The 17,242-nt window shown below is 35.5% G+C and overlaps 1 protein-coding gene across 3 annotated transcripts in view; it reads right to left on the bottom strand.

Moving 5' to 3' along the window:
• Window positions 1-17,242, bottom strand: part of MMS22L (MMS22 like, DNA repair protein) — a 131,516-nt gene that overhangs the window by 105,518 nt on the left and 8,756 nt on the right. For all 3 annotated transcript variants that reach the window (XM_036101480.2, XM_036101478.2, XM_078054971.1), the window contains 3 exons: window positions 15,797-15,927; window positions 11,288-11,401; window positions 2,262-2,438 (listed from right to left, as the gene is read on the bottom strand). In XM_036101480.2, the coding sequence (XP_035957373.2) occupies window positions 2,262-2,438; window positions 11,288-11,401; window positions 15,797-15,927 (422 nt within the window). The remainder of the gene's footprint in view (window positions 1-2,261; window positions 2,439-11,287; window positions 11,402-15,796; window positions 15,928-17,242) is intronic.

Genomic DNA, 17,242 nt, shown 5'->3' with positions numbered 1-17,242 from the left:
AGGCAGACGCTTAACGACTGAGCCACCCAGGCACCCCGTAAAGAATTAAGATTTTTGGGGCGCCTGGGTGGCTCAGTCATTAAGCGTCTGCCTTCGGCTCGGGTCATGATCCCAGGGTCCTGGGATCGAGCCCTGCGTCAGGCTCCCTGCTCGGCGGGAAGCCTGCTTCTCCCTCTCCCACTCCCTCTGCTTGTGTTCCCTCCCTCTCTAGCTGTCTCTCTCTCTGTCAAATAAATAAATAAACTCTTAAAAAAAAAAAAAGAATTAAGATTTTTAAAAACATATGTATCTTGGCAAAAGATAATCACACAGGAACTGCTGACATTAAAAGACATAGGTTAAGCTATTTTAAATACAGACAATTCAATTACTATCTTGATTCAGAACTAATAAAAGCATTAATTTCCTATGGAGTTCTCCGTATGAAATAGAAGAGTGATTTCAGCAATGCAGCTGTGGGTGGTTGTACCAGTACAACTCAACATTACAACAGTAATAGTAATGATATATATTAATGTAGCTAGATTATGTACCACACTGGGAGTACGTGGAGGTCAGTATCAACCACTACTGAAATACACCACTCACTCGCGCAAGTGTTAATGGCAATTCCAGCAAGCATTAATAATCTGAAATCATGTTTCTTGAAGCAAGAGGCAGTACAATCTGTTTCATGTATATCCCATCATTGGCACCTATTATTATGATAGCCACTCAGTGGGAACTCAGAAGTGCTTAACTAATTACCATATTTATTTACACTGATTAAAATCAGAAATGTGTACTTGGGGGGAATTAAAATGGGAAGAGAAATAAAATGTTTATGTAAAGACATTAGAATTATAGGTTAATTTTTGAGTTCTTTTAATGTTGTTCTAGTATCCTAGTAATTAAAAGATGTTAAACTATTAACTTCACAAAAATATTCAATAAAAGGGTTACTACAATATTAATGACAATCTGCTGAGATTTATTGAGTATTTACTATGTATCAGCATTGTAAAAACTCATGTACAGAAACAAAAGACATACAATCCTTTTCTCTGGGAAGTTCATTCTATTGATCCCTCTCAATAAAATAAATTCAATTGATCCCTCTCAATAAAAACAATGCTTAAATGCGTTAATACTGAGCTGTGGGTGAGTTTCTCAGAGTACTTTCTGACTTTACTAGTTTACTTTATCTTGCGATCTCCTGAAAAACCTTATTATTATTAGGGAGACTGTTTAGAGGACCTTTTGAGGCCCTTTCCATTTCTATGATGCTACTGTCAATGTTAACTGATCTTCAGATTCCATGCATGATTTCTGAGCTGACTCTGTCCACTATTTCAGAGAGAAAAATCTGTCAAGGAACAGGCTTCATAAGCAATGATCCCTATACCTGGTAGATGATGAGAACCAAGAAACTTTTTAAAAATAAGAATTCCCAAACTCCAAACCAGATTACTAAGTCAGGATCTCCAGAGCTGAGATCTGGAAATCTGAATTTTTTAGAAACTCGTGGGTAGGTCTGATGATCAAAAAAAAAGAGACCAATATTGAAAATACAGACACACTGGCTTCAAGATTCTAGGAGCTGATGGGCTGATAGAATAGTATGCTATTGACTTCTAAACATGGAAGAAATTATACACAAATAGGGCTTCAAATAAATGTCTACCAGCCAGTTTTATTCATAGGGGTTTTTAAATAACACTGTAAAAAACGTTTCTAACTAGAAATTAATATAATAATTAAAATCTATTTGAAGTAAACCTCATGGTTAATAGATTATCTTTATAAAAAGCTTCCCTAAAGAAGTATTATTCGAGGAAATAATTTTATGAAATTATTCACAGAAACTACTAATTCACTACTGGAGATCTAAGCTTTCCCGTCAGCAGTCTTACAGATGTTAGAACTAGAAGACATTTTCTGAACAACTCAATCCCTAGATTTCTGGATGGGGGAATAGAGGCCCAGAAAGGTTGAAGTAATTTACTGAAGGTCAAGCAACTACTTAGTAGCAGAGCCAGGATTAGATCCCAAGTCTTCTACAAGGTGTTTTTCCTTAAACAAACAATAAAAACATAAAGATTATCATTTTTCTAGATGTTTACAGAAAGGTCTAAAACTTCTAGATTCAAAAGCTGAATTTATCTCTGTAGGATTGTGATCTAATTTTTGTTGTGTTTCTGTGCTCACTTACTTTCTAATTTGTCTACAAAAAATACATATTAATTAATAATGTAAGGCAATTTAAAAAAATAAAATCTTACCATTTCATCTGGTGTTCCATGGCGATCAAACTGGTAAAGTGATGCTACATGAGTGACGATCCACCAACTAAAACCTAATGGATCCCTGGGCTGGATTACAGGCACAGAAGGTCGTCTTCGGTCACTTGATTTTTCAAAGAGTGTTTTAAGTAGTTTATTCAACCAGTTCCAAAATGACTATAGAAAGAGGTAGTATGATTCAATTAAATAAAGAACATAACCTTTGGTTTGGGCTTTTTCCACCATTTGCAAAAATATACACACAAAAAAAGAAAACAAAACACGTTTATAAAACTTAAAGAATAATAAAAACACAAGAACTAGAGCCTAATTAGTACTTTACAAAGATTCTACATGTTCCACAATCACATCTGCTGCTGTCCAGCGGTAGCCATTATCCTGACCTTCATAATAAATCAGCCCCCCTCCCTTTTTTGTTTTGTCACACAGGTATATAAGCCTAAATCATATATCGTTTGGCTTTCCACCACTACTTTTTTTAATGCGTTTGTATTCTTCAGTGGCCTAATTCTATTCTTTCATAACTTGCTTCTTTTCCTCAACATGTGTTTCTGAGATTCAACCACTTTAATGAGTATAGCCCCAGCTCATCAGAGTATTCTAATATATGACTATATGGTAACCCATTTACCTGATATACTGTTGTTGAACATTTGATGAGTTTTTAGTAAATTTTTTTTTCTAGGTATTTGTCCATTTCATAAACCTATTCAAGTTATTAGGCATACAGTTGATGACAATACCTCAACTTTTAAAATATCTGCAGAATCTGAAGTCATGTTCCTTTTTAAATTTCTAGTATTGACTGTAATAATTTCAGGAAAAATTAGCCAATTTTAGTAATCTTTTTGAAGAGCCAACTTTTGACTGTTTTGATCATTTTCATTGATTTGATCATCTTTGTTATTTTCAATTTCATAAATCTGTGTTAGTTTTATTTGCTACCTTTTACTTTCTTTGGGTTTATAATGCAGGGATTTTCTTCCCTAACTTTTTGTGTGATGAATTCTTAGCTCATTGATTTTCAACTTTTTTTTCCCCTCTAACATCTGTATTTAAAGTTATAAATTTCCCTCTGTATCATTAGCTACAGTCCCAAAGCTTTAACTAGTATGTTAGTTATCATTTACTTTGAAATATTTTACAATTTCAATTATATCTTCTTTCACCTATCTCAGTATTTCTATGCATATGTATATCTCTCCTTGTAGTTCAGGCAATTTTTATTTTCTACATTTAATACTTTGTTCTTAGCCACATAAAAATGTTAATTTGCTTTACCTTCCTGGTAAGTTGAACCTTTTATCAGTACACAATGACTTAATGCTTTTGTTGGTTTTAAAGTCTAATTTTCTCCAATATTAGTGTAATACGTTACCTTTCTTACATCTTTTCCTATCAATTCTGAGCCCTTCTGCATTTTGTTTTAGATTACCTCTTGTAAACAGCTTACATTCTGTTCTGACAGTGTATCTTTTAAATGAGCATTTCAGTAGTCCACTTGCAGTTAATGACTCATACATTTAGTTTTAAATCTACCATCTTATTCTGTATTTGTTTGTATACCTATGTTTTCCACAAACACCCCTTTCTTGAGTTCTTTTGGGTTAAATATTTCTTTTCTTCCCCCTCTACTAGCTTGTAAGTTAAAGTCTACTTTCTCTTCTTTCAGTGATTACCTTAGAAATAATAGCATACATCCAAATGTCTTGATAATATATATCTTTGCTCTTCTCTTAGACAAAATAAGGACCTTAAATTCATTTATTACCTATCCAATTTCTAGGCCAGTATTACTGTGTACTTTAACTCTCTTTTTTAAATTCCAGTAGATTATGTTACTGACTTATACAAAACATTTACTACTTTCTTTGTGCTTTATTCCTTTATACATCACACCACCTCCCCCCTTCCCCAATTCAGGCATCATTCTTCTAAAATATATCTTTTAAAGTTCCCTTCAATTCTGCTTCATTGACAATAGCTTTGTTTCACCTCACTCTTGAAAGATTTCGTTGGTAAAAAATTTTAGGTTGACAACTACTTTGCTTTAATACAATGAAGGTACCAGTCCCACTGGCCTCCTTTGCTTTTGAGAAGTCAGTTTACAGTCTAATTGTCACCCTTTTGAAGATAACATAATTTTCTGTCTGAATGCTTTTAGCTCTTCTCTTTGTCTTTGATGTTCTGGAGTTTCACCATGATGTATCTAGGTCTGCTTTTCTTTTTTTATTCACCCTACGTAGAACTGATTGGGTTTCTTAATATGATAACTTTCATTAACATTGGAAAAATTTCTGCCATTTTCTCTTCAAGTATTTGCTCTGTTCCACTCTCTACTTACTCTCCTTTGGGACTACAGATAAAAGCATTATCAGATTTCCTCTGTATTCTCACCTGCTGCATTTAGCTACCAGGTCTCTTCTATTTCCTTTCATCTGTAACAGTTCTTCAGTAATTATCTTTCATAATTTCATAATTAGATTCACAGTATACATTTTTCGCAAGAATACCAAAGAAACATTTTTCTTCTTTCACTGCATCATATTGAGGGTACATAATATCAATTTGTCCTATTATTGGTTAACTTTGATCACATGGCTAAGATGGTATCTGCCAGATTTTCTACACTGTAAAGTTATGGCTCCCCTTGTAATTGGTATTGTAGAGATACAGCAAGCTGTGCAAATATTCTGTTTTTCATCATACTTTTGGCAGCCACTGAGGATTCATGCCTGAAACAATTACTAAGGAGGTTGTCAACTGGTGATTTTCTAATTCCATCAACATCTACATTTATTAGGAAGAACTCCCCTTCCCTCTATTTATTTATTTATTATTTATTTATTTGTTTGTTTATTTATTTATATCCGTATGGAACCATAAACACTTATTGTATAGATCACAATCCTTTGTTATCTTTTGTTTCCCAAATTATCCTAGGTTTAGAGTGTGGGAGATCTTCATGTTGGCTCTTTTGTCCTTTTGACATGTCCTCATTATTTTCTGAGTACCTCCTTAGTTTCCGGTACAGAATGTTCCAGTCTCATTTTTCATTCTCCATGCATCAGTGTGGAAGATCAAGACATTTGCCAAAGGAGCTTTGTTTCTTTTCAATGGAGGTTAGTAATTTCAAGACCAAGACATTGCAGTTTCCTCATTGTTACTCAGATACCATCGTTTGTAGGCCCACCTAGTGGATAAGGTAGGAAATGCATGTACGTACACACAAATCTCTATCTAGTTCCAATTATTAAAAAACATTATTTCATACTGATCTCTCAAATTCCATTCCAACACATTATCTTTCACTCTATCTTTCCCTCTTTCCATATTTATAACTCAATTTTCCAACAGTGGCAAAGCTGGTTCTTAATTACCCATAATGTACTTATTAATTTGCTCAGTCCTAGAGTACAAATATCTAGAATTGCTAACCCATATATAACACTGTAAGACAAATCTACAAACAAGAGTCCAGGATCTGAAGTTCGTTATAATTCTTCGTCTTTAGCCTTAGAGCAAATTGTCAAAGTAGTGCACTCCAAGTCCTCTAGGTCAGTTCCCTCCCGACCCCGGCCCCCATAGCTCCTCCCATGTGTTATTCACTTGTAATACAGTTAGGTTCAAGTGTTTTTCTTTATATTCCACTGAATTCCTCTTCCGTACACGTTGATTTATTTCTGGAGCATGTTAAAAATTAACATGGTTCTAATGTCATAACACATTCAAACCCTTCTACTCCATTTGTCACTCACCAATCTCCCATTCCTACCCACCAATTTCAATAGTTCCTGATTTGTCTTTCCAGTATTTATCTGGGACAACTAAGCATACACATTTCCTATTTTCCCCTTCATACACAGAAGGTGGCATCCTATAAGTATTCTTTTGCACTTTGCTTATTTAACAATAAGTCCTGGAAATCAAACCATTATCAGTTCAGATATTTTATTCATTTTATTGAACAAATACATAATACTCTAATGTGCTAATAAACCATGGTTTTACTCTCCTGTGTATGGGCATTTAGGTAGTTTTTAACATTGTGCTTTTACAAATAATGCAACAAAGAGCCTGAGGCATATGAATTTTTGAATTGCTGTAGGTATATACTAAAGGTAAACTTCTACAAGTGGGAATGCTAGGGTCAAAGTTATAAAATTCTTGGCCCATACATTTTGAATCATTGTGTTGTTGTTTTTGGTATTGATGTTTTTATTTCACAGAAAATTTTTACAAGAATCTTTTTATAATGCTTAAAGGTGGCAATATATAAATTTACACATACATGTGGCAGCTGAAATATAATGTATACAGGTCAGAAACTACTAGATTGCACATGGCATCGCACAGGTGTCCCCTGCCTTATTTGTGGCACTTTGGGGAGTGCACCTAAAATATATTTAGGTCTGTTTCCCCAAAAAAGGAGTGCATTAATTTAGCTATTCTTTTCTTTTTCTTAAACATGCATTTTCTTACATAATCATGTGGTAGGAAAATAACATGGGCTGTAGCATCAAATAAATCCACACTGGAAGCCCCGTTTATCATATTCTGACTGTTATCTGAACAGTTTACTTAACCTCACACCCATTCTACTTGCTGGCACATAAGAAGTATCACTCAAGGAATATTAATTTGCTTTCCTTCTCTGAAATTAAAGTCTAATTGATGTTTACTAGATAGTGAGTGTTGGGTTTTTAGGCAACAGTCATACACACAGATCCAGCATTTAGAATATTTCTTGGAACACAAATATGTCCTTGATCAAATTAGTTTACTTCCATTCCTGGAATTCCCATCTAATTTGGGGTGTATGTGAATTTCCAAACATTCCTGAGTCTCTCTTAGGCTTCTCTAATTGCTTCTTGAGAAGCATCATCCTGTTGGCTTCACAGAAGTCAGCAGCAGCCCAGGCAACATTTGAAAATAACTTAAAAATCCTGAACAGCCTCTCCCCTTTGGATAATTTCCTTAGAACATTAGTCCTTCGAACACAGACCTGGTTGCAGAAAATGTCTCTTTCTCAGCAGGAAAACTCCAAATCCCATTCAATCTTCACCTCCCTCATTCTAGGGATGGGGTGGGGGAGGCAAGGGATAGGGAGAAGGAATCAAATACTTCTTTCTGGAAGAATGTTAGCATGCGTGTGTACATGCATGTGCACACACACGATTTCCTCTTTTAAAAACATAATGAGTACATTGTATAAATCAGTGCTGCCACATAACAAAGTTTCAAAATCTTTGTACAAGATGAAAAAAACACAAAAAACAAAACAAAACAAAACCTCTGCCTTCAGTCTGGAAAGCTTGTAAGAACAGGCCCTATGTGGAGCTCAGCCGGCTGTCAACATTCAGGGAATGATCATGTCTTCTGTGATATCATTAACTCCCAGGTGGATGAAGCAGAGAAGCTGCCCTGCTTTTCCGGAAATTTTCAATTGTTTTTTCTGTTTTTCTTTCTTGGCTTATCCTCATCCATCTCCATCCCCAAAGACACTGCATGTCAGATAGTCAGTACAAAGAGTAATTTTTAACTTGCTTCTTTATTGTCTTAGAAGAAACTTTCTGTCATTTTGTTTCCTTTGGTTTGGTCACTTTTTCTTGGTCTTGAGCTTTCTATCAAGGGAGTATCTCACAGTTTCGGTCCATATAATATCTATACAGTAAAGAGATGAGACCTACATCACTTTTTTCTAAGCTGAGGGCTGCTCTGTTGTGTCATAATGTTTATTCATTCCGGAGGCTGGAAGTCCAAGATCAGGGGTCCGTCAGAGTGGACTCAGGGCCCTTTTCTAGATAGCAGATTTCTGGCTGCGTTCTCACAAGGAGGACGGCTTTCTGAGTCTTTTTAAATGTTAACTTGTTTTTTATGATGTTTTTGAAAAGTCTAGTGCAGGTCAAATTACTTTGCTCTTGTAAGTTATTAGGTCTTTTTGTCTAGAAAATTCGATAATTTCCTAAAGGACCTAAAGTCATTTTCTGTATTTCTGAAGTCAAGTAGTTTTAGCAGGATATGCCTTGGGATGGATTATTTGGAGTTAATCTTTCCAGTGATCTGGTAGGCCCTTTCAATATGTAGAATTAGCTTTTTTTTTTTTTTTTTAGGAATGTTTTCTTGGATAATAGTTTTGAATGTTAGCTATATCCTATTCTGTTTTCTTCTTTAGGGACTCCATTTATATATACAGCTGTTTCTTCTTTGCTTATCTTCCATTTCAGCTATTTTCTAACTCTTTATATTCCTTTCTTCATCTAATTTTTATTCCCCTGGTTGTTTTCTGTCTTTCTTCCATACCCCTGATTAAATTTTCATTTGAGTATATTCTTCTTGGGCACCTTGTCACTTATTCAACTCTAAAATGATTTTTCTTTCATTTCTCTCCTGCATTCCACTTACTCTTTCCATTCACTTCTGGCTTTAGTCTACTTGTTTTTAACATCTAAATATCTTATTCAGGGTGTTTTTGTACAGCCCCAAATGCCTGTCTGTTTAATCTGGAGTGTTATAATTTTCTTCTGTTTCACAGTTTCTTGGAGAAAGGGTTCATCAGCTAAAGTGTATCAATTCTGTTTCCTAGTAGTAACTTTATAAACACTTGTTTCAAAGTTTCTTTTTCCTTTCTTTCATTTAGTAGATTTAGACTACTTTAAAAGATTCAGTAGAGCCCTCTTTTGCCAATGTACCAAAGTCCCATTTCTTTCCTGGATTTCCTTTCTTTTTTGGTGGTGGTGGTAGGAGAGTGGGTGTGAAAATTTTGATTTTGTTTTTCTAGATCATTTTACCCTTTTATTTCCTTTCACCTCCCAATCACCAAGGGTACCATTCCTTTTTTTGCCTTTTTATTCTCCAGAAGGTCTACCTTCAAAGAGTGCCTCCTCATGTCATATACACACTTTCAAGTTCTAGCCCATTCTCTGACTTACAAGGAAACAATCTTAGTATTTTCACAAACTGGCAGTGGTTTTAGACCAATTTGAGGACTACTGCTAGCATTTTTTCTCAGGCTGCCCTTGCTTGCTAGAAAGTTTTATGGTAGAGCTTTGGTGGTGGTTTTTACTGTTAACGTTTTTATCATTCCTATCTTGTAGTTATGCTATCAGCGTGTGTGTGTGTGTGTGTAGTTTTATTTGTTCTTGCTATTCTATATTTTGGGGGGGAGTTACTAGGGGAGATACAGATTTAAGTATCTACCCATTGTCTGTGGCTGCTTAGAAGTCACTGGCTTGAGATTTTTAGTACAATCTAGGCAACAGCAACTCAGGCTATAAAGCTGTATGAGGGCTGGCTTGCAGTAACAAATATACTGAAGAAATTTTAAACTGCAAGGCATCACAGTAAAAGACATGCAATTTTCCTTACAAATTTAGTTGAGTTTCTAGTTCATCCTTTTGGGGGCCCAGATTTATGGGCAGTCAGTATACCAATAGGCTACCAACTTGGGTTAACTCTGACCTCTGTCTTCTATTCTTTTACCTCATAAGGTATGAAAGCTAATGTTCAAGTTTATACAATTTAACAACTGCTTATAAGGTTATGGGGCAGTTTCAGTGTTCAGGGGACCTGAGTTCCCACCTACATTTAGTATTTGACCTCAAGAAGTATTTGACCTCAAGACTTCTCACTTTCTACAAGCTTACTGATACATGTAAATGCTTATTATTTGATACCCAGCATGATTAGATTACATTAGATTATTTTTTCAACAGGAAGGTCAAAATGTCTTTCCAGGCATGGAAAATTCTAAGTTGAATTTAAAAATAAAATAGCCTTCAAAGTCTGAATAATATCAGTTATTTTACTTGTATTAAAAAAATGAAATGACCTCAGATTTTCATTATTTTAAGATAAGTAAGTCTAGTTACTACATCAAATGAACAGCATATAAATCATTTAGGTTAAGCAATACATATTGCTATGCAAATTTCTACAATATATTTTGAAATTATGCTTACTTTTCTATTTAAAATCTAGAGAAAGACTAAGAGAATCAAGTATGAACATGCCTACATTAATTATATGTATTTACATGTTCAAGTCTGAAGTTGGTAAAATAAGAAAAATTATAAAGAAATATAAAATTCTTAAATGATAAGCTTTGCAGAAAATGGAAAAATTGATGTTTACCATGTCAGTGAGACAAAACATCCTGGCAAATGATCAAAGGAAAAAAATCCCAAGACTCTAATGTTGAAATCTCACCAAAGGAAGCTGAACTCTGACAAACCAAAATGCGAGAAAAAAATTTTTTTCTTACTTAATAATAAGATGTGCTAAATTTATACTTCAGTAAATTTATTGCTAAAATAATAACTGAAAATATAGTACTTGTAAATCCACAAAAATACGTTTGTTTTTAAAAAGAGAGAGCACCACCCAAACCCCAAATTGTGGAAAACTGGTAAATTATAAAACCCATGAAAAATCAAAGGACTTTTTCATATAACATAAATCATTGTATCATTTCATAATTAATTATTTGTACTTACTTCTACCTGTATTTCTCTTTTTCTACTAATCCACAACACCTGAAATAAAATAAAGCCCCATTCTGAAGAGTTGGCTCAAAATGAGGTCCAAGATTTCTTATGTTCCCTTTTGCACTTTTCTTCCTCCTTTCTTGAAATAATGCCATAAAATTCAGTAATAAAAACCTACTTTATTTCTCCCCAAATCTAAATCTGCCATATTTCTTGATTAAATTGTTTTCTGGATTACTAGACAGTATGAAGTATTTTAGCTTAAAAGATTCTTGACAGAACAACAGCAAAAAACTTGAGAAAATAAGAGTCAAATCCTGCACTTCTCCTAGAAGTTTCATATTGCCACTTTAGGGTTAAAAATGCAGTAGGTGTTTGGTACTCAGTGCTCTGTTTGGTGGTGGTGGTGGTGGTTGTCTTACATAAGGAACTTCGTCGCATTTTTCTTGGCGAAAACCATTGCAAAATTTCAATATAAGAGTTAGGAACAGTAATTAACACATCAATTCTACAACTTACTTCTGAAAGAGACCATTTACTTCTGTGTTCCAGAAGATGAATGAGTAGAACCCATAATTCTTTAATGCAGGAACATCGGCAGTGGTGACTTGCTAACGCTTCAGAAGGCCTAACCTGTAGAGAAGAAGCAAATTCAATTCTGTAAGAATTTTACATGCTACATCTTTCTCTCCAAATGTTTTAAAAGGATTTAGATGACTTAAAACTAATGTTCAATTATATAAAATTGTTTACAAAATATGTGCCATTCCATTAAATTTTAAAATAAATTCCCATTTTACTTTTTTTTTTAAAGTAGGTCCCACGCCCAGCGTGGAGCCCAACGTGGGGCTCAAACTCATGACTCTGAGATCAAGACCTGAGCAGAGATCAAGAGTCAGATGTCCAACTGACTGAGCCTGCCCCTAAGTTCCCATTTTACAACCAAAAGTATAGAATGAACTTTATTTTCAACCTTTAAAAAAAACCTTTGCTTTAGGGGTGTCTGGGTGGCTGAGTTGTTAAGCCTCTGACTCATGGTTTCAGCTCAGGTCATGATCTGTGTCCTGAGATGGAACCCCAGGTCAGGCTCCATGCTCAGCATGGAATCTGCTTATCCCTCTCCCTCTGCCCCTCCCCACTGCTCGAGTGGGCTCTCTCTCTAAAATCAATCAATAAAATCTTAAAAAACAAAAACGAAACCAAAAACCTTTGCTTTAATCATCAATGTTCAACAAACTTTTTCTGTAAAGGGCTAGATAGCAAATATATGAGGCTTTATTGGGACATAGTCTGCCACAACTCCTCAACTCTGCCACTGTCATACAGCATCAGCCATAGACAATAGGTTAAAAAAAAAAAAAAAGGATGGGCTGTGGTCCAGTAAAATTTACAAAACAGACAATGTGTTAGATTTGGCCTCAGGGCAATGATTTCCTAACCCTGATCTAATCCATCAGCCACAAAAGAAAAACTTCTAATAAAAAGATTAGAAAACAAATTTTAATCCACTATAAAGCAGACTAAAAAGTTTTTACAAGTCAGAATAAATACAATTAGGGATTTATAAAGGTTAAGCAATTTTATTTTATTTATTTTTTAATATTTTATTTATTTATTTGACAGAGAGAGACACAGCGAGAGAGGGAACACAAGGGGGGGGGGGTGGGTGGGGGGGCGGGAGAGGGAGAAGCAGGCTTCCCGCTGAGCAGGGAGCCAGACGTGGAACTCGATCCCAGGACCCTGGGATCATGACCTGAGCCGAAGGCAGCCACTTAACTGACTGAGCCCCCCAGGCGCCCCAAGGTTAAGCAATTTTAGGTTAAGCTTTTTTTTTTTTAACAAATATATCCTCAATGGCCCTAAATAATGCAAGGCATATGCACTATATTTGCAAGTATAGCTAGACTTCAGAAATTCATTATGTAATTACTATTTCACATATACTATATTCATGTTTCTAACATAATACAGAGTCAAAGATAACTGTTAAGATATTACTAAATCGAGAGGCTGCTGGGAAGATGGCAGAGTAGAACGTCCCTGGGCTCACCTCTGGCTGCTTGGCCGCCTAGAGAGCACCCACGTCGGCATAAATAACCCAGAAAGCAGCCCGAAAACTGGCAGAACAGACTCTCCACAGCCCGGCATAGACAAGCGGCCACAGCGAAGCAGATCCACCCCTCTGATCGCTCTTGGCAAGATCCCATCAAAGCGGTGCCACAAGCCTGGCAATGTGCACGCGGCCCAGACAAGGGTCAGCACCACTCCAAAGTGAGTCCTGCCCCAGGGAAAGGGGAAGAAACCACACACCAGTCTGACGACCCCAGCAGTGGGTCTGACTGCAGGCCCCACCCACCAACAAAAGCTTCTCAGGGGACAACACAGGGACAGTGCCTGCAGTTTGGTGCTACTGCATCTCTGGCAAATGCCTGGTCTGACTCAACTGAAGCCCAAGGCAGCCCCGGACCAGCCCACTAACACCACGGGCACCAGACTCTGCCCACAACAGGCAGAGAGCCATCGTAGACAACAGGACTGAAGGCAAACACATCCTAGCCACAACAGTAGGACACCCCTGGAGCAACACACATAGTAGACACCCCCTGAAGCACCAGGTTCTGGGGGACAGACATTGCACTGCAGGACCTCTTCTTCATAAAGCCACTACTTTCAAGTGCAGGAGACGTAGCTGACTTTCCTAACACAGAAAAACAGACAACGTAAGAGACAGAATGAGGAGACAGAGGAATATGTCCCAAATCAAAGAACAGGACAAAATCAGAGCAGGAGACCTAAGTGACACTGAGGTAAGTAATATGTCTGATAGCGAATTTAAAGTAATGCTCATAAAGATAATTGCTAGAATTGAGGAAGGAGTCCAGGACCTCCATGAGACCCTCCACCAAGAGACAGAAGACATAAAAAAGAACCAGTTAGAGTACTGGACTCATTAAATGGAAATAAAAATAGACCATCTGGAATAAATAGCAAGCAAGAGGAAGTAGAAGAAAGGATTAGCCACCTGGAGGACAGAGCCATGGAAAGCAATCAAGCCAAGCAGATGAGAGGGGGAAAAAATACGCAAAATGAAAATAGACCCAGGGAACTCAGCAACACTGTCAGGCTTAACAGTCGCATGATAGGGATCCCAGAAGGAGAAGAGTGAGAAAAGGGGGCAGAAGATTTGTCTGAAGAAATAATAGCTGAAAACTTCCTGAATCTGGGGAAAGAAAGAGAAATCCAGATCCAGGAGGCACAGAGAGCCCTCAACATAACCAACCCAAAGAGGTCTGCGCCAAGACACAAAGTAAATAAGATGGCCAAAAGTAGTGATAAAGAGAGAATTTTAAAAGCAGCAAGAGAAAGAAAAGCAGGTACATACAAGGGAAATCCCATATGGCTACAAGTGGGTTTTTCAGCAGAAACTCTGCAGGCCAGAAGAAAGTGGCATGATAAATTCCAACTGCTAAAATTAGGAAAAAATCTATAGCCAAGAATACTCTATCCAGCAAGGCTTTCATTTAGAATAGAGGGAGAGAGAGAGTTTCCCAGAAAAACAAAAATTAAAAGCAAAACCAGCCACGTCCCTGTCACACACGATGCCACTGGCCTGTGGGCCCCAAATTCACAGTCCAGCCGCCCTCCTGCCCGAGTCAGCATGCACGGCCTGCCACCTGCTCAATGCCAAGTCAACACGCCTTCACCTCAGATTGCCAAGGGCTCAAATTGACACTCTTCTCCTCAAATTCCAGCCCCTGTGCTCAAGTCTGTGCACAAAAGTGGGCATAATTATAACAACAGAATGAAGCAACCCAAACATCTAACTATTTCTGTGGAATATATAATGGATAAAAGGAGTGTGCTAGGCTGAGAACATCTCCAACAAGCACATCAAAGAACAGTACATACAGCATGATTCTGGTCAGTTAAAAAAAAAAAAGAAAAAAAAACCTGGGAAGAATAAAACAAGATGAAACCAGAGAGGCAGACAAACCATAAGAGACTTCTTAAGCATAGGAAAGAAACTAAGGCTTGCTGGAGGGGAGGTGGGGGGGGGGGGGAATGGGGTAACTAGGTGGTGGGCATGAAGGAGGGCATGTGATGGAATGAGCACTGGGTGTTGTATGCAACTGATAAATCACTGAACTCTACCTCTGAAACTAATAATACACTATATTGTTAATTGAACTTAAAAAAAGAGGAATCCCCCCACCCAAAAAAAAAAATATTACTAAATCATGTCTGGTCAATCCACTAAATAACATCAATTATAAAATTACATAGACCAGATTTAAAAGATTTTGATAATACATAAAACACAATCTAAATTTTAAAAAATTATAAATCCTGATTTCCCATAAGGTTTATGCTAACAATTTGAAATAACTGATAAATCAACAAATTTCCATTGCTGGAAAATGAGTAGGTATTGTAGCATCTTCAAATCACTGTCTGCATTAAACACTCAAACACAATTTAGTAAGATGTAATTTCCCCCATGTTTCTATACTTTTTTGAAAAACAAAATCTCCCTTTAAATTTGTCAACTAAAATTAGTTGACTCATTTATTGTATTATGTAACAATAAACATATACTCATTTATAGTACTCATTTATTATATTATGTAACAATATATATATGTTACTAAAGGGTTGGACTCTATTTGCATAGAAGTTAAATTTCCAGTTATTGTCATAAACATCCTGTTTTTACTTATTTTTGCCAAGATGGAAAAAGCTATTTTTAAAAACAAAACAACTGCCTCTGATAAATTAATTTTAGCCTGTTTTAAATGTTTAAATCAAATTCTTTTCTAATTCAACTCCCAGACCATAATAAATATAAAATTAGGAGAATTAACAAGTAAATCAATCAGATTAAATTCTTATAAATGACACACATTAAGGACTATTATCATTAAGCATCAAAAATACAAATAAACTTTTTTTTAATTTAGATTCAAGTAGCCAACATACAGTACACACCATTAGTTTCAGATGTAGGAATATAAACTCTTATAACATTACCTTGTCATACCTGTTGAGTGACAGGCTTATTAAATCACAAAGGAGATTTTCACAATGTTCTTCAAATAGGCTGATGTTTGTTAAATTGTCACCTGCCAGATTCATAAATTGATGACCGTATACAACTTGTTCTAAAAATATAATAAAATATATCCTATTTAAAACTACAGATTTTACTAATTCAGAAGGAGGAAAGTAACTATACTCCTTTAAATTGACTTACAACAAAACTGCAACATATACAGTTAAAAACAAATTTCTTTAGAAATAAAAGTTAAATTTGAGGACAATTCCTTTCTAATATGATCACTGATATACATTACCCAAAGAAAGTTTTCAATTTTCTCAAGTGCCACTTAATAGACTTCTCTTTTCTTAATGTGGTCATCTTTAAAATGTAACAATGTAACATCACTTACGGAAAAAAAAATAAAAGCGGGGAAATGCTAGAAAATCTTCACCAATATTTCTGACCAATAAAGGCTTTAAAACATTTTGTAAACAAATACTGATTAACTAATGACATACAAATGTTTTGTGGTGTGAACAGAGCAAACCAAGGTAATAGATACTAAAATGTGTACCTATCAGATTAAGTACACCTTGAAGTATTGCTCCAAGGAATTATTATCTGAAATACAAAGTCCATGTGAGAGAAGAAATTATGTATTTGTAGACATCTTTGTATGTTTGTGTGCATGTATATGTATATGTGTACACACATACACATATATACATACGTGTATTTATTAGTTTACTGAAAATCAGGTATTGAGATAATGGATGTTTTTATAACCTATAACCTAAATTGATAATTTACAAATAGGTAATATTTACAAAATATTGCTAAGTTGATAATGGACTCTAAAGATGCCAAATAGCAAGACCAAGAAATAAACAGGCAATATGTGAAATAAAAAAGTATTATCCATAATATATACAAACTACTATTTTTTTTAAAAAAAGAAACATGAGCAAAAGATAATGAACAAATAATAAAGCAAATATAAAAAACAGTAAAATTATGTAAAAATGTTCAACTTCATTGGTACTCAAAAAATTGCAGAACAGAGATTCAATATCATTTTTCGTGTATTATTTGGCAAAAAATAAAAATAACTGATAATATCCACTACTGGCAAGAGAATGAGGCAAAGGCATGCTTGCAGTGTACACAAATTGGGGAAACTCTGTACAGCAACTAAGCAGTGGTTACGATATTAAAGCTGAATGTGCCACTCCAATTCTAAGAATCTACTCTACAGAATAACTTGTACATGTATTCAAAGATGTATATATACGTATATATGTGTATATATATATATATATACAAGGATGTTCCGTGAAATATTACTTGTAGTACCAAAAAAATGGAAATAATGGAAATATTAAAAAATAGACTTGGCTAAATAATGATAGAGCCATAACATACAGCCCTTAAAGGAA

This window comes from Halichoerus grypus, chromosome 9, assembly GCF_964656455.1.
Source record: "Halichoerus grypus chromosome 9, mHalGry1.hap1.1, whole genome shotgun sequence".
Classification (NCBI taxonomy): Eukaryota; Metazoa; Chordata; class Mammalia; order Carnivora; family Phocidae; genus Halichoerus; species Halichoerus grypus.
This window is presented reverse-complemented; position numbering and strand designations above follow the sequence as displayed.